At 45.6% G+C, this 23,477-nt stretch overlaps 1 protein-coding gene across 2 annotated transcripts in view; it reads right to left on the bottom strand.

Moving 5' to 3' along the window:
* Ankrd44 (ankyrin repeat domain 44) overlaps positions 1-23,477 on the bottom strand; it is a 158,744-nt gene that overhangs the window by 11,646 nt on the left and 123,621 nt on the right. For both annotated transcript variants that reach the window (XM_059278040.1, XM_059278041.1), the window contains exons 16-20: positions 16,992-17,063; positions 8,413-8,614; positions 4,451-4,538; positions 3,451-3,568; positions 1,559-1,775 (exon numbers count right to left, since the gene is read on the bottom strand). In XM_059278040.1, the coding sequence (XP_059134023.1) occupies positions 1,559-1,775; positions 3,451-3,568; positions 4,451-4,538; positions 8,413-8,614; positions 16,992-17,063 (697 nt within the window). The remainder of the gene's footprint in view (positions 1-1,558; positions 1,776-3,450; positions 3,569-4,450; positions 4,539-8,412; positions 8,615-16,991; positions 17,064-23,477) is intronic.

Below are 23,477 nucleotides of genomic sequence, written 5' to 3'. Positions count from 1 at the left end.
TCTGGGACCACCAGCCCAGGGATGCCATTGCCCATAGTGAGTTGGGCCCTCCTACAGCAATTATTAATCAGGAAAATCTACCATAGGCTTGCCCACAGGCCATTTGAGTGGGGACATTTTCTCAGTTGAAGTTTTCTCTTCCCAAATGACTCTAGCTTGTGTCAAGTTGACATAAAACTAGCTGGTGCCACCCATTTTATTTGTTCCATGACCTGAGACAATTTATGTGTGATGCGTTGTGCCTCAGTTTCCTCTACATATTCAAGTTGGCCTAGGAACACTCATCTTGTCCATGTCACAAGATGATAGGGACTTTATGAAGGACCTAAGTATGCTTTGGAACGTGCTGTTCAGTTCTAGTGCAGGAAGGCATTGCTAGTTGGCTTTATCACAGATCAGTGTCCTGGAATCTCTTCTTGACTGACCTAAGGGCTAATTTAGTCAAAGTCCCACGTGGGTGGTTTGAAATAGTAAAGTACAAACAAAACCTTCCTTGTTACTAAAGAGATAAGTTGATACTGCTTTTAGAAGAACTGAGAAACATATGAAACTCGTAGCAATTGCCCAGGCTTCCATTTGCATCCAACCAATACTCGGTGGTCCAAGACATCTTAGCCTCTATATAGTCTGAATCCCCTAAAGGACCAACTTAGGACAAGACCTGCACATTCCATTCCTCAGTGGGAGGCTGGTTCTGTGCAGTTCAAAGTGGAGAGTGACATACTACTTCCAATATTTCACACTGCCCAACGAAGGGGGTTCTGGGAGCTTGGACCTCAGATCTGGAGGGAGGCGGCTCTAGAATTCTGGAGTTGTGAATTGCTTGTGTGGGAGAAGTCTGCTCTCCTGGGCTTCCGCCTGGGAGGGCTCAAGAGCAGAAAGACGGAGCCAGCTGGGTGCTGGGATTCCAGCAGTGCCACCGTGCAGTACCTAATTGTTTTATACAATGCCGGGGACTGAACCGAAGGCTTTACATGCCAGGCAAGCACTTTACAAAGAGCCACAGCCTCAGCCCACTTCAATAGTCATGAATCGGTACAATTAGCAGTCACTTCTCCTTTTTTCCCAAGTAAGTGAAAGAAGGAATTTAAACATCCCAAGATGTAAGCACAACAACAAATGTGGACTCCGAGTATTAAAAAAGAAAGACCCAAAGCTAAACTACACATCCACTGGTGTTCACTTGAGGCAGGAACTTTATTTACTGTCTATGGTGTTCTGATTTTACCTTCACGGTTTTAATACTTCATGTGATTCCTGGTTATCTGACATAGATCAGAAACTCTGATTGCAACTGCTCAAGTCCACTGGTGATTGTGATGAGGAGTCATGTGTCACAGAAAGAGGAAAGCAAACTTTTACTCAGTCAAGGCATCATGGCAGCCATGGGGTGGGGATGAGGGATCTGTTTAAAACAACCGAAGACGGACAAAAGCCACGACTGGGGTGCACAGACGCTGGAAACCACAGCATGCAGCAACATTCTCACCTCCGCTGGGGTCGCAGAGCGGTGAGGTCAGAACGTCTAGTTGACTCACTCAGCTGACATGCAACTCACCATTGTAACAAGCCCAGTGTAGCGGCGTGTAGCCCTGGTTGTCTTTGAAACAGCAGTCCTCTTCAGAAAGGGCAATCTGGAGCAGCTCACTCAGCCACGTGGCGTGGCCCCGAGCAGCCGCATAGTGCAGGGGCGTCCTCCCTCTGGAGTCTTTACAGAGGATCGACGCTTCTTGTTCCAGCAGCATTTGCACACACTCCTCATGTCCTGTCATGATCTGGCGCATCACAATAAAAACACAAACCACACCTCAGTTGGCTGGGGATGACACCATTGAGAACGGACGGACAGGCTCCCCCTGCCTGGCCTAAGAGAGGCAGATGGCTTTGCTGAGGAGGTAGGAGGCAGAACAACCCTAGCAAAATCCCTACCAGAAAAGCCCCTGAGAGGCATGAACTATCTCTCCAAACATAACAGGGAAGGTATCATGCTACTGTAGGAAATAGCAGCTTCAGAATCGAGGAGTATGTTCAATCCTGGCCGTCCACCCCTGTCAGGCATACGTCACTCTGCCCCTCTCTCTCTGACTCACTTTATTCACCCGTGATGGGCAGAGAAACAGTGACCTCACAGGTTGCTCAGTACTAAGGAGACAACACAACCACATGATACAGTGGGGATGGGGATGTATTCTGGAAATATCCGAGTGTCTGTACACAAAGCTAGAAAGCGTAGCCTATTACCCTCTTGGGCTAGCAGCCTGTCAATTCTAAACTAACGTGCACAGGCTGCTTCCCTGCTGGGTTCCGTGGGGGTCGCGACACTGTGGCAAGTGTTTGTGTGTCTACGCAGCAAAGGCACAAGGAAAGCTCTACATGAAAGGGGGCTCTTCAGTGCCACTGTAACTGTATGAGATCCCTGCTGGACGCGCAGTCTGTCGCTGATAGGCACAGGTATGTAAAGTTTCCAGGCCTGCTGTGTGGCCCAGAAGAAGTGCCGAGAAATAAGAACTGTGATTGTGTCAATAACGGTGGGAATGATTTTTGTCACTTATTAAGGTGTTTCCACCACCTCCACAATTTCATGATCTTCACCTCTGTCCACTTAGCTTATTTTTAGCCTGCAAAAAAAACCCCAATCCTGCAGATGTGTACAAACAAGTGGCCACAGGATACATACACGGCCTTCATTTGTCACAAAGGGCAACAGAAAGAGCATGCCTGCTCAAACCAGGTAATCAACGAATTCATCTTGGTACACAATGAAGCATGAGAAATGACCAGACAGAAAAAATAGTTAATGGCATGGAAAATGGTCCTTTATACATACTAAGAGAAAAAAGACCAAATTATGTGAGTGTGTGTATGCATATATGTGTGTATATGTGACTATGTATGAATATATGTGTGTATATGAGTATATGTGTATAAATGTATGTGTATATGTTTATCCATGTGTATATATGTATATGTGTATTTGTATGTATGTGTGTAAATGTGTGAATGTGTATATGTGTGTGTATATATATGTGTGTATGTGTATTTGTGTGTATATGTGTGAATGTATATATGTGTGTATATATGTGTGTGTGCATGTATCAAATGTGGTTATCTCCAGGAGGTATGATTACTGGTAATTGTGATTTTCTTTTTCTACACTTAAAATATGTTTTGTAAGTTTTCTGTGATATGCATTTTGTAACCAGAAAGGGGAGCCAATCCCTCCAACAGCAGGTATTCATTTGTCTATTACCACAATCTCACAAGTCTTAAAGCAGGACCTAACTATAGCTATCATTATGGCATCATTGTAAAGTTCTCTAATTTCATTTTGACTGTGATGCTAACTGACTATATTATGAAACAAATCTTCTCCCCTAAAGCTCACGTAGAGAAGACTAAAGTAGGTCCATTGAAAATGCACTTGACTGAAGCTGAAGATGATGTACACACCCCTCTATGTAAGGCTGTGCACCCCACGATGTCAACGGCGTCTACATTTGCATCCTTCTCTAGTAACAGTGAGACGGCATCGATGTGTCCGTATGCTACTGCAAGCATCAGTGGGGTTCTAGGGAGAGAGAGAAGAGATTAAAAACGACTTCCAGTGAGGACAGCTCTCTCTACTCTTAATAATTGCCCAGTAGTTCCTGTGTATCTAATTTGCTACTCTATGCCATGTAGAACAAGAGATCAGTTTCTGTTCTAAGGGCCCCATGGAATGGTGACCTAACACACAGGCGCAGGGCAAGGCAGGGGACGGTCTCATCTCAAGCAGTCACACTAATTCTACCATTTTCAAAACTGTGTGGCAATCACTAGGTGCCAACTGGCTGGGGCGAGTGCGCATACAGAGGAGCCTCTTGCTCCTGTCACAGTAACCAATGGTTAAGTCTGCTCAGGATTTACCTCCATGGGCAGCGCAGCCTTGCTTTGGAAATAAGTCTGGCCAGTGTAGAAGAAAGACGGGGCCTGCTCTGACTGTTACTCAAGCTCACTTCCTTTCTGTCTGCACTTCCTGTCTGTAAGAGGAGCCTGGGTGAAGAACAGGCCAACAGACAGAAAAACAGATGAGGAGAGGACACAAACTGAGGGAATTTTTTTTTTCACAACAGAGACAGACCCTTGAGGTCTGCCTTTTTGTCGTTATTAATTAAAAAGTGGGAAAGTGGTCACTTTATAAATCAAAGATGGGAAGAAATAGGAAATATTAAAAGCCAGGAAGCGTGTCTACAGCTGGGATAAAAAGGTGCTTGCTGTCGTTAAGGTGTGCACACACACACGGAGGACTTCACTTAAACACATGCTCTGGTGGCGATGCCTCACTGTTCTAGGCTCCTTGCCTATGAGTTCCACAGAGAGGTACTCCTATCCTAAATTCAGCAGTCAGCCTTCTTCACGGCTCAGCAAACCAACCCATCACAACAGCAGAAGGGCCAACACGAAAACTTACTGTCCCTTGCCATCTTTCACATCAACCACTTCCGGGTTGTCTGCTATTTCGAGTAGTAGTCGTAAACACAGCGTGTGACCGTTAACAACTGAAAAAGAAAACAGTGGACACTCTTTTAACAAACCAACGCTGTGGGTATCTCTCCCAGGCGAAACTGATGTGGACTTCAAGTCGGCGATTTCCCACTGCTGCTAACAAGCTGTCCCAGTTTCCGGTTCAAGACAGCCCGGGCGGCGCGGCTCAGTGAACCTGTATACCCCGTTTCTTGTCGGCATACCTGGATCTTCACCTTCCTCTTCTGTTTCCAGAGTCAGGGAGTTTTTCCTATCTCCTTGTATAGGACTGATAAGTATCCCACACGCCAGTCCCACTGAGAGACACTCCACTGTCATACAACCATCCTGTGTCAAGCCCATCATCACCAGCCCTTTTTAAAGAGAAGAGAGCAGGGATAGGAAGGATCGAGAAGAGAGAGAAAGAGGGGAGGGGGGCGGAGAACAGAATGGTTCCCGCTCTTCTGGATCAGTGAACTCTAAGTTCGATATTCGAGCAACAGTTATCACTGATGAGTAGTGGCTGAATGTAAACTGCCAAGCCGGGATAGGAAGCCCAGCCCCGTGTTCCCTCCTCACTGATGCTGACATCTTAGGAATGCTGCAGCAGGTGACAGCAGCTACTCTCTCCCTTCCTCTCCCCTCCTTGCCCTGCTGATGCTGAGTGAGGAGGAGTCAGAGGCCCCTAGTTAGGGCTGCTGGCCCTTACCTGCCCCAGCTACTCCGCAGCGGACAGAACATGGAGCATAACCCCAATGCCATACACAGTTGGGGAAGGATGTGCCCATGTGCATAACTGAAGATGCTCCTTTAGAAGAAGGGGGTGCCTACCTGAGTGTGAGCGATGCTGGGAAGCAAACCTCATGGGATGATAAACCCTCCTCTAGAATAAGGCATTTCTCTGGTGTATTGAATGGAACCTTTGAAAAGCCTTACAGCTATCATGGAATTCCACTTGGGGAATAAGATGAAGATGAATATCCTTAGCATTGCAGACATGGCTTACTCTCTGAACAATAAGAACACCACAAAGGACATTGAACTTTCCTTGCTCCGGATGTGGCGAGAGAAGGGAATAAATGTAGTTATGCTGGGTTGATAAAGGCCCCTCCTGGAGCTGTTTTACAGGCATTTTTATTGCTTTCCAGTCAAGAGAGAATGATAACTTGATTTCCACACAGTTCTGGAGCAACACGTATTAGAATTAGCTCACATTCATCAACAGCATTCAAACAAACGACAGGAACAATGCCCACGGTTGTAAGCCAAAGCCTTCAGTTTGTTCTCAGCATCCATCTATCTATCTATCTATCTATCTATCTATCTATCTATCTATCTATCTACATACATATATATGTATATATATACACACACACGTGTAATATATATATGTATGTGTATAATATATATGTATATATATGTGTGTGATATATATGTATATACATTATATATATGTAGAAAATAGTATGGATTAGATTTCCAGGTAACATTTTTTTGCTGCTGCTGCTGTTGTTCTTAGAATTATACAAAAGCGTGTTACCTTGTTGAAATTTGCAGGGCGTTTAATGCATGTCTAAAAGGAAAGATTGGCATATGACTGACCACTAAATCCCCTCAGCAATGGGTGCAGGTGGTGGGAACAACAGATCTCGGCTTTTCTTTCTGTATCAATTTGATATTCTTCAATGCCCAGAATCACTCCAAGGCTATTTTGTTTTTGACTAAAGATAAGAATCTCTCCGTTCATATTGCTCACCTAGTGTGTCATGTGGCAGAATCATCTACAGTGGGCTTCTGCGTCCTCACTGTAGCTGTCTGAGCTTAACTCAGAGCCCTCAGGAAAATTTCAGTCCCCCTTAGAGTAACAAGCCTCAGTTCTCCCTGGGTTCACACACACTATATTCTCCTCAAATCGTCTTCTGGCAAAGACATTAGCATCTTAGCTGTGGCCTGCCATCTCCGGCCCTGTTACACCGCCTCAGCCTCTCCCAGCTATGAATGACAGCCATTATTCACGCTGCTCCAAGATCACAACTGTCACTGTGTTTATCTGTGCTAAACAACCCTCCAATGTTCATTCTGGCTGGCCCTCTTCACAGTTACTCCGAGGGTCTCAAACAAAGGAACTGGCCTCTCACGTGAACTGAAAAAAATTTTTTTTGGCTAAGTGGATTCCCGAATCTCGGGCTGAAGCTCCGGCACAGCAGACATTTTGTGCAGAATGACAACCTGTCTTTTTAATAAATGGCTCAAGGGAAAGCCAGAGTGAGTCTTCTTGACCACTAGGGGGAACCCTTGGACCACACCTACATCACAGTGGCAAATGGGTGAGGCTGGTCATCATTATTCACCTGTTTTAAGGGTAGTCTTCCACAGTCAAAGCGGGCCGTTGCCAATTGCTAGGAATTACATGGTAACAAAGCAGATGCCTGGCTACGCTAGGCAACACGTCTTTTAAGAAAGCAAATTTGATTTTGACAATATTACCAAGGAATGCCTAAGAGACAAAAATACTAGTGGGATACAAAAATTATAACTGGCTATCCCAGCCATCACTGGCCTTTTCCCAGCAATAACTGTTTCCAGATAATCAGGCGACAGGGAGGCTTTCTCTGTATCTGGATTGTGTCTGTTCAGTGGCTTGGTTGTTAAGGGATATTGACAGACATACACTTTTTTTAAAAATTACATTCGTATTTATTTTGTTGTGTGTCTGTCAAGGTATGCATGTAGGGATCCAAGGACAACTTGCAGGAGGTGGCTCTCTCTTCTGACATGTGGACCCCAGTGGTCAAATTCAGGCCATGGGGCTTGGCAGTAAGAACAATACTACTGAGCTCTCTCACTAGCTCTGAAAAAAATATACCTACCTGTCTAGCATTCCTAGAAAACTTCCAAGTAATGAGAACTATACACATCTTTTGAAAATGTGTCTTGATTCCTTCACTTCCTCAATAAGACCATATTCATTTCTTTCTTTAAAAGATGTTACACACTGCCCTTCAAAGGCTAACACCACGGCATCGCCTCAACTAAAAGGTACTTAGGCGTTAGCTGGGCCACCACAGAATTGCCTTCACATCTGCGCACATCTGGAGGTGTCCCAAGACATTCTGGGAAAGTCACATCACTTCCTGACTGACACGCACAGGGACTTGTTTCTGCTTTGATATCAGATGCATCAGAAGGCAGAGCGAAGGCTAAGTGAAGAAGCATGTAGGCTGATAGAGTGATGTGTTTATTAGCTCACAGTCTGCGACCCCCTGATGAAGCAGTCCTATAACATCATTAAAGCTTTCAACGGCTTTAGGATTCTGATGTGGCTTGTTCCGTCTAACTGACTCTAAAGATCACAGTGTAACTTGCCCCTTGCTCAGAAGTTTTGGTGTGGCCTTTGGTCAAGGGCTCTTATGCTCTTTCTTTGGGAAGACCAGAAAGCACCAATTATGTCTCAGGAGAAAGCAGATCAAAAGCATTTTGGAAGCATTCAGGTATACATGGTGTAGAAATAAAACTGATGTTAAAAATCAGGATGGAAGATGCTATCCTTTGCGGGAGATCGGGGGTGGGGGTGGGGGGAGTGAGCCCAGGGCCTGGTGCATGCTGGGCACATGTTTTCCCTCTGAGCTACAGCCCCAGCTAAGCATCCTTTTAAAAACTTTTAAAATTCGTATTAATTTATTTATTGGGGTGGCATGTGCTCTGTGCATTTGGATAACAGAGGACAACTTGCAGAAGTCCATTCTTCTCCCTCAGGCGACAATGGGTCCCAAGGACTGAACTCAGGTCACTCAGGCCTGGTGGCAAGCACCGTTATCTGCTGAGGCACCTCACCTGTTTTACCCTTTTATTTACACCTACGCATACACTGCGAAACTCGGGAATAAACTAGACCTTGAGGAGACCTACCTGAGGCATGAAGTGGAGTTCTTTTGGTGACATTGTCTTTCACAAAGATGGACGCGCCCTGGTTAACAAGAGCTTCCACACATTCTGTGTGGCCCTTGAAAGCAGCTAGGTACAACGCCGTCCGGCCTTTCTCGTCCCTCATATCCAGGTCCACTAGTGACTGGAGAAGGACCTCCAAGGCTTGGTGGTGCCCATTGTAAGCCTGCGAAGAAGAAAGCCACAAATAATCCCATGGCAGCCACCTGAGGGGCTGAGCTTCCAGAGTTGCTGACTCCTGCGTGGAGATGCCTAGTCCTATTGCAACTTGATATGCCATGTTTGGTTGATGTCCCTAGGAGGCCTGCCCTTTTCTGAAGGGAAATGGGGGGAGGGGAGGGCGTGTGGGGAAGAGGAGATGGGGTGGACTGAGAGGAGAGGAGAGGAGAGAGGGAGAAATGCGGTCAGGATGTAATATATGAGAGAAGAATGAATGAATGAATAGACAAAGAAAGAAAATAGCCCATTGGAGCACCACTTGGGATGGACTCTAAAGCCAGTAAACAGAAGTTAGACTGAAGCACTAATTCACGAACCTCTGGTTTCATAGAAATGCCTTTTTCCTCCATTGTCAACTAGTTTGCTCAAAGGCATCACATCCATCAGTGCTTGTTTATTAGATCTAACAATGTAATAATCTAACAAAGACAAATGGCTGTGTGAATTATACGTTCATCTACCAGTAGAGCCCTACACGTATCAGTGGGCAAGGAGAACATTTCCAGGATCTTTTCTGTTAATAAAGCTAGCGGGGGAAATTACTGGAAACATTAAGGACTCTGTAATCCAATCCAGGCACACAAACTGTCCCTCACAGCCCACCACGTGTGATTGCTAAGCACGAGCGTGTAGGCGAGTTTCTTAACTGTACTTAGGAGTTTTGTTTCCTCGTCTATAAACTGAGAGCAATAAAAGCTGCCTCCTGGGACTGCCGCAGAGATGAAGAGAGACGCTGCACCAGCTTCGCCTGAGATGATAATGATAATATAATGAAGCCACAGAAACAATGAGGGAAACACAGGACCTGGGTCAGGGCCAAGTTCAGATCTATTATGAGGTCCTAGGCTGTATACTATTAAAAACAGGCCAGAAAGTCAGAGGCTTTTAATTCCGTCTGTAAAGGGAAATATATTACTCCCCACCCTCACAGTAGATAAGCAAAGGATCCTGAAAATAAAAGAGAGAAAGGGGTGGGCTACCTGGGGTTCAGAGGGCCAGAGGGACAAGGAAGGAACAGGAAAGGTCTGTCCCGGGGTCTTTAGACATCAGAGACCCTCTCTTCTGTCACTGGCATTTTTTTCACTGTATGATACCCCTCAAGGTACCATGTATGTGCAAAAGACGGCGCATAAAGGATTAATTTCCTTAATTTAAAAAGAACTTTCGGAAACCAGGAAAGTGTTCAAAGGACCTGAAAAAGCCACTCACAGAGGGAAAAACGTAAAATGCCAACAGACATATGAAAATCTATGTAAAATTTTATAGTGGTATTTAATAACCTAGACGATGAATGAAGGGTCTGCCATACCCAATATCATTAAGATTGGGGAGGAGGGGGAGCGATTTTAGACACCCTGGTGGGTGTGTAGGTTGCTATGACTCTTGTGGAGGGTGATATGACAGTATCCAAAAGAGGCTTTTAGAAACTAAGTTGCAGGCGATATATTTAGCATGGCCTCGTTTATATAAAAAGAAGATGTATGTGTGCATATTTATATTTATATGTACTTCTATAGTCACAAGAAAAATTCAGGATACCAAAGAAGCCAATAATGGTGGTTATTTCCAGAACTAACAGGTATTGTTAAGTGTATGTGCTTAATTTAACATCTTCCTAAAAATAACTTAAATGATTTTTGCCCTGAGTATAGATTAACAACAATAACAAAAAACTAAGTTGAAAAAATCCATAAGAATTAAGAGTACTGATATGTTAAAAACAAATTATCTCATTTCATTATTTTTGTTGATTTCGATAATTTGCACATATTAGAAGTGTATCCTATATGTAACATGTGATATAAATCATATGGTAACGAATTCCTATTAATATCCCTTTCCAAACTTCTCCCTCGATTTCTAAGCACACGGGTCCGACCTCTCCTTGGTATCTGCACCTGAATGTCTAAGCGCCGCACACTGAATCCTGGATTCCCTTCCCGGAACCTGCTCTGATGGCAGCCTTGCCTTCTCAACAAAAGGCAGTTTGACTCTCAGGTGCACCCTTAGGTCATCTGTATTTCTCTAACTCTTAAGCCCGGGATTGCGGCCCTGAACAAACATCTGGGACAGTGGTGCGGTGGACCGTGACAAAGAGCGCCCTCTATGCCTTGCCCTGTTCCGGGTGGGTCACTTCAGCCCAGAGGAAGGTGCTTCCTGGCTAACTCACACAGAGGCATCTCTATGTTCTCAGGAATGCCCTGAGAACCCTGCACCTCCGTTCACGTCCACAGAGGGGCTGTGGAAGCAGTGGCAGCCCTCCACGCCACTCGTGGGACACTGTCGCCACGTCTCATCTGACGCACTGCCGCACTGCACACTCCCACCATACTGTTTGACCAGAATTCCAGCCAAAGTATCCCCTCCGTCCCTGGCCCTTCGTGATCTACGGTGGGCACCAGCACCAGATGAAACCTTTCTACGTCAAGCCAGATGCCGTGCCACTCCTTGCTGCAAACTCAGCGTCGAGCTTCTTCTCTTGATGGCAGCGAAATCCAAAACCTGCCCTGACCAACCAGGCCTGGGCTCCGGCCTTCCCCAGCATCCTTAGCATGTCCTGGGGTGCCCGCCCACACTGCCCTCTAAGGTTAAGCGCATGAATCTCCTCCTCTGGCCATTATGCCTGCACTTTCTGTTCCTTGTCTGGAAATGTTTATCCAGACAGCCCCCGACCGTCCTGGTACATCTATGCTAATGCACCTTACCAGTGAAGTAAGCCCCCAGTACGTGTCAAAGTTCAGCCCGCTTACTTCTTTGTTGTCGAAGTACTCATGGCTACCAAATACTAATCGTGCATTTGTTGATTTGCTTTTGGTAATAGCAACGATCTGCTGAGGACTTTCTATGCGCTGGGTGCCATGCTAAGCACTCCACATCTCGTTTATGGTCTGTAAATGTCCTTTTTTTTTTTTTTTTTTTTTTTAAAGATTTATTTATTTATTATATATAGTATTCTGCCAGCATATATCCCTGCCTGCCAGAAGAGGGCACCAGATCTCATTACAGATGGTTGTGAGCCACCATGTGGATGCTGGGAATTGAACTCAGGACCCCTGGAAAGGCAGTCAATACTCTTAACCTCTGAGCCATCTCTCCAGCCCCAAATGTCCTTTTTTTTTTTTTTTTGAGACAGGACCTTGTTATATAGCCTAGTCTGGCTTCAAACCCTTAGTCCTCCTGCTTAGCGTCTCGTGTGCTGGGATGGTCACCAACACATATATAGGCATATGTCACCATACTTATTGTAAACACCTGTATTCACAGGTTAAAAAGTCACAGAACTTTTCCTTTGGAAATTCCATTTGATTGACATGAAGGCTAAATATTTTTGTGTTTGCCTGTACTGGAATAGGGTGGAATAACAAATGCTGAATGAAAACCTAAATTCCTTCTATAGAAAGCTCCATGTAAATGGAAAATGTCTTGAACATAGCCATGGAGCAAGAAGGTACGCTCTGGGGACAAAGTTCTAGACTATTGTGCCTTTACTCTCCACTACTTCCTCTCTAGAGACAGGAAAACCAAACTTCCTGTGTCAAGAGCTGTAACTGCTCAGGACAGGAAGTCTGTATCGTAACCTGAATTCTGAAGTAACCACGAGCTGGCTGCACACTCAGTGGAATGCACCACCTCACCGAGCTTTAGAAGCTCTTGTTATCCTCACCTTACCAGGGAGCGCCCAGAGGGGCAGAGTTACCTACTTATGCTAAGGGTTATGCAGCCTTGGGTGGAAGAACCAGGTTTCAGGTAAGACAGGCTGACCCAGGAACCCCTTGGAGAGAAAAAATGGAAATTCAATATGGCAGTTTAGATGTATGTTCCTTGGCCTCTTATGGGGAGCTTCAAATATCCACAAAGAGGAGAAAGCGGTAAAATGTCTCCCATATATCCTATATCAGCTTCAGCCATTACCAACTCAGGACCATCTAACCTTAAGCTAAGGGCCTATTTCTAGTGATAGGAATATTCAGGTAGGACTGTAAACCAGATTTTCAGACTTTATTCTCTTCGTGACTTTCCAAACCATGGCCTCCCACTTTATGGTAAGTGGTAGTTATTGGTTCGGCTTACTGAGAAATCACGACTCCACGCTGAAGGGACCTGGGCCCAGTAGACAGCAGAGGGTTCTACATATTATTTCCAAATCTGGCCCCTTCTCCATGATAACGAGACTAGTAAATGATAGGAATTCCAGCCACGCCACCAGGATCGCGCATGCCCGGGCCAGACACTTAGTCATTTCCAGGTCATACATCCTGCGTAATCCATGCGCTGAGTGGTCACGTAAATTGCGCTCAGTGCGACCATGTGACCTATGTGCATGTGTGGAGTAGCCACGTGAGCCCATGTGTGTATGCACAGGGGTAGTCCTTAAAAGGCGGATCCCATGTACACCCCCTCCATCTTCTCACTTGTCTTTCAGCAGGCCTGATCACACCCTGTCCTTTCCTCTTCCTAATAAAACTCTTGATAGTGGGTTTTTGTTGTGATTCGTGACTTTTCCTCGCAAGAGCGCCGTACAAAACCAACAGTAAACACTTTCATTTCTGTTCACTGAACTTAGCCTAGGAGAACTTACGATGTGTGTAGATACACAAAGGACAGAGGCCGGCACACTTAGGTTTAATAAAGAGAAGACACACAGGGGAAGAAGAAACACAGGCAGGAGGCAGGGAGCATTTCTACAACAGCAGCCGTAAGGAGGTACTTAGCCCCTGCACTTTCTCTTTTAATCCCCACAATTAAAAAAAACAAACAAACCAAAATCCATGTGTTGTTTTCAGGTTAAAACAGCTTAGGATAAAACACAACACAATCAGTGCTACTAATTACAGCTTTGCAGCTCCAGCCTGGATGATTTTGTGGACTGGGCACGTGAAAATGCTTAGATGGATCAAAAGCCAGATTTACCTACAGGACGGATTCTCCTGTTTCCTCCATCTGTTTGCAGCTTCTTTTTTTTTCCCCCTTAATTTTTTTCTCATACACTATATTTCAAGCATGTTTTTCCATTCCCCTAAACGCCTCCCTGAGCCTCGCACCTACCTCCCACACAACCTCATTTTCTTCTTCTCTCTCAAAACCAAAAATAAAATGAAAATAAAAACAAACCAGTAAGACATAAGAAATGCCAAAACAAAAAGCCCACAACACCACCATCACCACCACAACCACGTGGTGTTCACTTTGCGCTGGCCGCCTTCTCCTGGGCAGGGACCTGGCCTGTTCAGGAGTGTGGTTGATATACCCAGTGAGACTCTGTCGGAGAAAATGGATTTTCCCTTTGCCACCAGGTAACTGTTGCAAATAGTTTCTTGTGGGGGATGAATTTTACTATGCTAAGATGTCACTGAGAGTAGCAGACTTTAATATTACTTAAATTATTAATTTAAACTAGATCAAGAAATATCTCATTAGGCAACTTAAATGCCCCATTCGTGAAACTATGGGCAGACAAGGAGAGGGGATTTGGGAGCCCAGCACATTTCGGAGACACCACAAGTCCATCTGGAAATCTCAACAGCTGGAGCCTCCCATTTGCATAACCTCATTTCTTGATTTAAATTTTTCAAGTGGAAGAAATGAATATGAGATTCTCTGAGCTGATAACCCTGGAGATCTGAATCATTCAGGCAGGAAATAGTACCTCAAAGCAGGTCAGGTCTCTCTATGGGTCAAGGTTTAGGGGCATCTGTTTCAATTTCCCTGCTAGAATTCTTTCACCTAAGAACAACAGGCCTTGGGTTTTATCGAGTTAACAGCTCCAGTAAAGCCTGGAGAGGGTGATGAGCCTATTTATAGGTGTCTTGCAGTAAATAACTTTAAGTGATAGCTTGTTAAGGGAAGAATGAAATAGTTCTAGAACAGGTCCATCGGGATCATTCTGGTCAAAGTCACCCCCATCGTTTCTGGCTGTGGCTTCTGTTCCTTTGTAAGTTTGTGACCTTTGAGACAGAAGTCATACCATCTTCCTCATCTCCTCAGATCGGAGCAAGTGGTTTCTATTTTGCTCAGAGTCAGTCAGAGTTGTTAGCACGGACTGGGAGGTTCTGTGAGATGTCGTGGCGGTTGTCCCCCCACTCTCTCCCTCCCCACTCTGACCCCTCCTTGGTGGTCACACTGTTGTTCCGTGACATGCCATGCATTCTCCAATGCCAGGATTTTACACTTGTGCCTCAGGCCCACTGTGCGAACGTGGCATTCTCCGCTCCGTCACACAGCACCCTGTCTGTCACCTCCATCCTCCAGCACACGGATTCCAGTTCATCTTCTCCTGTGGCACTTATTACCATCTGGCGTGCTATTGCTCGCCTGATGTCTCTCCAGTACGGGAAGCTCTACAAGGCTTCACTCCTTCCCTGGGACAGCTATCTCCTCCTAGAAAAGTGACGGGCGCTATTCCCAGCCAGTGTGTGTCTCACGGAAGAGAGAGACTCGTGGTGATAACCGTGAGGACGAAGTTGGCTGTTGACACACAGATGCCACCAGGTGCTCTTCTGATTGCGTTACCCGGATTAGCTCATGCCCTTCCCACCGGGGCACCAATATTCCTTTCTTCTGATGGATGGGGAGACAGACACAAGACGTTAGGTACTTGGCCAACATCACACAAACTGACCAACTCAAAAGGGTCTTCAGAGCCTTAACTGCTTCGACCCCTTTCCTTCACAGCGGAAGACAACATGTTCAGATGCGTCACTGATGTGATGTGGCATCTAGGACGCCTCTGCTCACCTTCTCTGGCCTCTGCCAGCCACAGCACGACCAAAGCCCAGTCTTTGCACGGTGTTACCACCATGCCACCCTCTTCTATGTGAGTGGAGACCCAGAGAGCTCAGAAGTGCGCCTCGCACACAGTAAACACAAAGCAAATCATTTTGGGGGGAAAAATGAGGACAGAACTTTTGGAAGCCTGGACCTCTCTTCCCAGCAGCAATGCAATCAGCTCCATGTTCAAAGGGCACGAGGATCCTGCTCTAAAAACCCATACGGCCTCACTAAAGGCACCTGGGGAGCCTTGCTCAGGTACAGCTGACAGGCGTTTTCAAGGGCAACCTGTTCCTAGAGCCAACTGCTCTGAAGCTTTGACCATACGAACATCCCACTGCCCACCCACCTTCTCCATCTAAGTCTTCCTCCTGGAACAAAGATGGACGGCTGATTTCACAGCATTCAAAATGTAGCTGTGCGTGTGGGTGTGTGAGAGGCTATGAGTGGGCCTCTCCAGGTGCACTAACAAGTCTCTCTCCTGTGGGGAGACAGGCAGTGGAGGGTGACTGGCCCTAGACACCTCCAACCCTTTGTCAAGGTCTTGTCACCTCTCACCTTGCAGGAATGCCCACCTGTGCCTATTAATACAACATTCTTCTCCCTAAATGGTCATGAGAATAACAGTGAAGAAGTGTTTGTGCATCATACAGGTAAAATTTACCAGTTAAAAGTAGACCTGGCCCCTTTCCATTCTCCTTGAATCCTGTCCCACTGTATTTACTAAACAAAGGCATGTCTAAGTACCATCTTGACCTCTATGACCAGAGCATGCCTGAGTGTTCAGTCTTTAGCAACACTGTGGGCAGGCAAGCTGGCTGTGGCTGGGCATGACTGCCAGGCAGTAGGGCTCTTTCAAACAGGGGCTAATCACTGAGGGTGAACCAGATACCATCCGGAGCAGAGATACCGGAGTGGAAGAGCCTCCAGGAAGAGTTTTGGAGTCAACACTCCCCGCTTTGATTACCAGGAGGCAGGGAGGAAGTTTTGCTAGTGAGAACTCTGTCCGGCCCGCCCAGACCTCTCCAGCATGAGAACGAGCCCGGGAACCTCCTCTGAGGACAGCCGCAAACCAGGAAGAATGATAGAGTTGCTGTTCTAAACCTGCTCCTTTTCTCACACAGTTTTGTTTAAAACTCACACAGGTTTTAATTGTGACATTTGAAAATGTGACATTTGATTATTCATAGATTTAACATTTGCATATTACTTTCCATAATCAGATCTCTTCAGATGAAATGTTTCCTTTATATTAAAAAAATGATTAAAGCTTATGGTGATCATTTATTACTCCTTCCATGGTAGTGACTTTATGTAGGCTTCATTTTTTTATTTGTCCCCATTCTACAGATGAGGACACTGAGGACAAGGTAGGTGACTGTATCTAAGGTGAAGCTGGTGATGCAGTCCCTCTTGGTGGCACATGCTTTAACTCTCGCTGTTTTCATTAGCATGGATCACGGCCTTTCTGGGCTACATCTCAAGAGCAGGCACAGTTTCTGGAACTTGTTCTTTGTGAGACAAGCAGGGGAAGCTGCCCACGGCAGTTTGCTTACCGCTAAGTGGAGTGGACTCTTGGGAGCGACGCAATCTGATTCTTCAAAACCAGTGTTGGTTCTTTCCAAGAGCTGTCGAGACAAAGAGATAATAAATAAATGCGAGAGTCACTAAGGAATCGTGGTTTCTGGTTACTAGCATGGACAAGTGAGAAGGAAGCTTCAAAAGTTAAGGCATTTTACAGTGTACCAGCAGACGAAGTCCAGAGATCAAGTACCACCAGCTCCATCTGACCTGCAAACCAAGTGTTCAAGTTTCCAGTTCAACTTGGCATTTGCCAGCTACTCAAAAGAGATGTTTGTACATGAAAAGATGCTTCTTTGTCAATTCAGAAAAAAAAAATCATGTATAGTCCATCCATTTCACTGAGAGAATCCATAATAATGAAAAATGATAGCTAGTGTTTATTCCATTATCAAACACACGCTGACTGAAAATACTGTTGGAAAAGACAGGCGAGTCTCCTTATTGTCACGAAGCTTACAGTTTAGAAAAAGAAATCAAACACAGATAAATAAATATACAAACTCAGAAGCATTTGAAGTGCCGTGTGCCGTCATGAACATAAAACATGGTACATGGTGGTGGAACATGAGGCTGAGGGTTAACCTGGACCCATGGCAAGGGAAGGCCTCTCCAAGGTGACATTTAGAGTCTTAAATAATGAGACTTAAGAGAGGTAACATTGTAACAAGAGACGACTGGGAGAAGGGTCAATGAAATGCGAAGTGGCAACATGCTGAATTAAAATCTTGTGGTGCTGGGGAGTGAGTGGACGATGGCATGCTCATGGACTACTGTTAAACCTTTTTGTCTGCTCATCATAGGAATTCATCCCCCGATAAATAATTAGATGAGTGTAGCACGAGGCATGCATGGAGAAATACATTCATATAATAAACATTTAGTGAGTGATTATTGTGTACAATGATTATGTTGTACAACTGAAGATGCAATAGTAAAATAAAGTCGGCTTTCTCAAGGAGGAGGATATACAATGAAAAGTTAGAGTTCATTATATACTACAAGGTGTTGTGAAAAATGAAGCAGAGGAGGGGTCTAGAGGGCAATCCTCTGCAACTTTACATAGAGTGACGGGCCCGGCATCACTGAGTAGATGACCAAGCCTAATCTGGAGCAGAGGAGACAGCCTTGTGGCTATCTGGGCATTCCAAGGAGAATGGTCAGCAACCAGCAAGTTCCTCAGGGACAGGTGTTCCCAAGATCACCAAGGAGGCCAGAGCAATGTCGTGGGGAGATGAGAAGGCAGAGGAGGAATTGGGTGGGGAGAGAATGCTCGAAAGATCCTTGTGGGTTGTGGTCAAGATTCTGCCTTTGATCCAAGATGTGGTGGAAGCTCACTAATGTGCCTTGAGCAGAGAAGTGGCGTGGTCTAAATGTCTGATTCCAGAGTGGCAATGATGGGGGCCATGTCAGCACCCAGGAGCTGAACCTCAGCTCAGAAGAGGAACGCCGTGGCATGGACCAGCAGGGAGCAGCTGAGACAGAAACAGCTGGACTGGGCAACTGGAGACACAGAATCAACCAAATTTGATTAAACAGGAACAGAACAAAAGAGTCACACAAGGAGGACTCCGGTTTGTAGCCTGGGCTACAACATGAGTTCGACACCAGACTGGGCAAGTTCGTGAGACACTGTCTAAAAACAGAAACTAAGGAGAGCCGGGGTACAGCTGGGTGGAAGACTGCTTGTTTAGTATGCACGGGGCCCCACAGGGGACAGACTCAGACAGACAAGAGAGACAGAGACGGAAAGAAGGACGGAGATACCATGAACTGAGCAGAATGTATAAGGAGAGACAAAGGGTAGGCTTGCCGTTCTGACCAGATGTTCCTCTCTGTCTTGCCTTCAAATTCTTTCTCATACACAGATGCATACAAAGGACACGCCCATCCAACATCCAGAGCCAGGATGGGTGTGTGGTGAACACAGTTGTCATCAGTGTCCACCCAGACCCCTGGTGGGTGGGCGTGACTGCCCTGTACGGCAGGGATAGACAACCCAAAGTGACATCTTCTGGATGCTCTAGAGCACAGGTTCCAGACACGATTTAAATTCTGGCGATGAAAGGCACTAATGAAGTTCTGAAGACAGAAACGGACAGAATAAACGCCTGCCGTTCTGGTGGGGATCGCGGTTGTGGAGTTGTGTTTGCTCATCTTTCAGCTTCTCATGTACAGACCACGGAACAGTGCGGGTTCAGAAGAAAGAGGCGGCCATGCCAGGCGTCTGCTTTGGGGCCGGGTGGATCAGGCCAAAACTCTGGACGGCTCTAGAGACAGAAGTGTCCCCGCCTATCAGCAAGGATGGTGTGTCTTTGAATCCTCCACTGCAGTGGCTGCCCTGGGATTCACTCTCTCCAGGATTATGGGGAAGAGGCCACTCCCTAGCATAATGCCTCCATTCAAGCTTACTCCTGGACGTCCAGACTAGCCTCCACTTTCCTAAACATTCCCATACTCTTGTAACACCCACTAAATAAAATTGTATCTTTCAATCTTCAGCTAGGCAGCATGCTTTCATGGCCTGCAAATGAAGCCTGCACAGATGTTTACAGAAGTTTTCTATTTTTAACTTTTGGTTTTGGTGGGGGGGCGGTCAGTGTCTCACCATGCAGTCCTGGCTGGCCTGGAACTCACAGAGATCTACTGGCTTCTGCCTCTAAGTGCTGCAGTTACAGACTGTGCCGCCATACCTGGCAACAAAGGTCTGGTAACCAGAGTGACAGAGGCAGAATTACAGTAGCCAAACCCTGAAAGGCGGAAGTTCCTAAAAAGAGTATCACCCACTTCTTAACTGTCGGGTGAAACACGCATTCCAAGGCTGCCAGTGCAACAGACACTATTTTCACTTGAAAACGAAGACCAAATGGACACGATGTACTCAGAAAACACCCTAGAAACGCACAGGCTAAGATGTTCAACAAGACAACCGCAAGGAGGACTGCAGAACATTTAAGTTCCTCCTCCTGCTTCCTAGCCTTTGTGTCCCCGCAGTGACATATAATGTTACTGTGTCTCCATTAGTTTCTGTCAGGTAGATACAAACTGAAACACACACAGCAAGAGGGAACCCCCACTGAGAAATCGCCTCCATCAGATCCACCTGGGGACAGGTCTGTGGGGCATGTTTTGAAGAGTTGCTGATTGATGCAGGCGGGCCCACCCACTGGGGAGGGTAGCACCCCTAGGCAGATGGGCCTGGGCTATGTAAGAAAGGTCGCTGAAGAAGCCAGGAAAGCAAGCCAGTAAGAAGAGGTCCTCCATGGTCTCTCCTTCAGTTCCCGCCTTCAGGTTCCTGCCTTGAGTGCCTGCTTTGACTTTGATCAACGATATACTGTGAAGTGTAAAGCTGAAAGAAACCCTTTCCTCCTCCATGCTGGCTCTGGTCAGTGTTTTTTCCACAGAAGAAACAAACTATAACCAGTATGTTGCATTTGAAAACAAGTTCTTAAGTTTCCATGAAATCAAAAGAACGATGCCCTCGGATCCTCAGGTGGCACAGAATGCCTTTCCAGAGTCAATACATATGGGACAAAATGTTGTGATTAAGAGGCTTTGGTAGACTAAATAACAAGTGTAGAAATTAATAGCTCAAAGCACACAATTTTCAGTTTATAGGTAACACATTATAAATAACTACATTAGAAGTGTGAGATACTTCATTTTCGTTCCTCGTTAATATGAGAATAGAACCTGGAACTTAAACAACTTAGGATATACTAAAATAATGAACACAAATTTAACTTCAAAGTACTGATTAAAAAACCATCTCTCGTACATGACTGAAATCAAAGGAGTCGTCACTGCCCAATGGGGCCAGTAAACATCTGCTCTTTGTTTTGCAACATTATCACCTTCAAGACTTCCTGGAATTGACAGTGCACACCAGCCCCAAACCCTGTCCTAGAATGAACCCGTAACCGAAGGAACACAGAACCATTTCCCCCACATTTACAAACCCGAGGAACAGGGGCAAGAAAACAATACGCCGAGAATAGACACAGATTAGTTCTCTTCCCATGATGCTTATTTTGGAATAAGACTTTTCCACATACATAGTTTGATCATTCTACCAGAGTGCGATGCCTTATTTCACTCACTCAGCAAATATTTGCTGGAGGAAGCACCAGAACTCAATTTGTGCAGTGAGCAGATGCGGCTGCTGACCTGATAGAAAGCAGAGGCTTTCGGGGAACCCAGCGCGGTTAACGGGTAACTGAATCATTTGAGGCCGGAGTTGGGACGGGATGACACACAGACTCCATGAGAGCCCAAAGAAGGACCTGATGTACAACTACAGTCAGAGAAAATAACATCTAGCCCGAGGCCTTGACGGTAGGAGCTATAGGAGGGGAGGAAGAAAGAAAGACTGTTCAAGGCTGCAGGAGTACAGGGAACAGGCCATGCACGTGGAGACCAGGGGACGACCTTGGGTGTCAGGCCACGCCTTCACCTTGTCTCAGACAGAGTCCATCTGTTGCTTGCTGCTGCACATGCCTGGCTGGCTGGTGAGCTGGTGGTGGTTCTCCTGTCTCCAGCCCCCATCACGCTCCTGGGATTACAGCTATGTGCAGTCTGACTTTTATACGGGTTCTGGGGCTTCAAATTCAGGCCTGCATGCTTGGGAGCCATCTCCAGCTCCTAGGAGACTTTTTAGAGTATTTTAGGGCAGTAGTTTTAAACCCAGACTTCAAATATGGATAGATAGCCAGTCAATAAAGTGAACTAGGCAGGGAAGAGTCATGATTATGATAATATTCTTGGCTTTTATGATTAAAAGTCATTCTGGCTACACTGAGAACAATAACTACAGTTATGCTGGGGGTGAGGAATTCAACCCTAGAAACAGGGGGGCAATTAAGGTACTTCTACTGTGAGATTTCTAAATCATGATTTAAGTTGGAGAGAACCAATATTCTCACATTGAGGAAAAAGCAACAGAAATAAAGGAAGCAGAAGTTTCATTTGTTCCTTTGTGAATCCATTCAATAACTGTTTGCTAAACATTGTGGTAGACACTGAGATAATATCTCTTAACATAAACTCTACCCTCACAGAACTTACAGTCTAGAAGGTAGAACACACATGCTTCATTGGTAGAACATTGGAGAAAGGGGGTAGATTACAGTTGAGGATGATGTCCATTCTCCAGCTTTGGTAACAGAAGACCTGGTAAACTTCTCTTTAAGATGAGAAAGAAGAGAACAGGCAAGATCATGGGAGAGAACTACGCAGGTTATTACAGTTTGAAGAACAGCTGGGTGAGTCAACAGGATACGTTTCGTTTAATGGATGGCTGAATATAAGGCATGAGGCTCAGAATAGAGATCTTGCTTACAGCTTCCTTGTGTGAGAGATTATTCAGGAAGAACATGCAGTGAGAGAGGCCAGAAGGACTTGGACTACAACTCTGTTATACTACATGAAGATTTGTAAGTGCCAGAGTAGCCACAGCGGGGGTTAGGAGCAGACAGATGTAAGAGGAAACCAGCACAGTGAAATGATGATGATCATGATGTTGAAGGTACTGATGGTGACCAATGATGCTGAGAAGATTCCCACTGATGACAGCCAAGTTATTAAGCAGTTACTCTAAATCAAGAACCTCATTTGGGTCATCTCAATCAAGCCCAGAGTAACAACTAAGGTAACATCCTTGTGTGGGCACAGTAAGTGGCAGGTGAGGGGATAGAACCTAGGTTTAACACATTGACTTCTTTACCCTGTACCACAGTATCTTCTGATTAAGAGAAAGCTGAAATTTCTTGGTATTTCACAGAAATCTAGGATCGGGGGCAGGAAACAAGGAGAAGTCTATTTTAAGTATGAGAGCCTTTTTATGTCTCTAATATCACAATGTCTTTTAATCTGTGTGACTCTGTCTCTTAAAGAGTAATAAGTCGTCATCTTAGTTCCATGGAGACACTAACTGGGACCTGGCTCTTCTAAGCTTCCCCTTCCTTTATAGTGAAGGTTCTTCCTTCATTAAGAAGACAGTGTGGCCGGGCGGTGGTGGCGCATGCCTTTAATCCCAGCACTCGGGAGGCAGAGCCAGGCGGATCTCTGTGAGTTCGAGGCCAGCCTGGGCTACCAAGTGAGTTCCAGGAAAGGCGCAAAACTACACAGAGAAACCCTGCCTCGAAAAACCGGAAAAAAAAAAAAAAAAGAAGACAGTGTGGAACTGGTAGGAAGAAAAACAATTGGCAAGTCATTCAAAACTGGCATTTATGATCTGAATGAACTCTCCTTCCCAATTTAAGGTCTGGTGCTGAATATCCACTCCAGGGGATGGGGCAGAGATTTCAATGCAGCCCAGAGACCTCATATCACATAAACTCCTTCCTAGAGGCATACAGGGTCAGGGAGGGTCAGAGCACTTATATCATAGTTCATGATATGGCTTGTGGCTTATAATACATCTGGAAAATACAACTGCCCTACAGAGACCAACCTCAGGCTAC

This window comes from Peromyscus eremicus, chromosome 13, assembly GCF_949786415.1.
Source record: "Peromyscus eremicus chromosome 13, PerEre_H2_v1, whole genome shotgun sequence".
NCBI classification, from domain to species: Eukaryota; Metazoa; Chordata; class Mammalia; order Rodentia; family Cricetidae; genus Peromyscus; species Peromyscus eremicus.
Note: the sequence above shows the minus strand (reverse complement) of the source record. Positions and strands in the feature narration are given on the sequence as shown.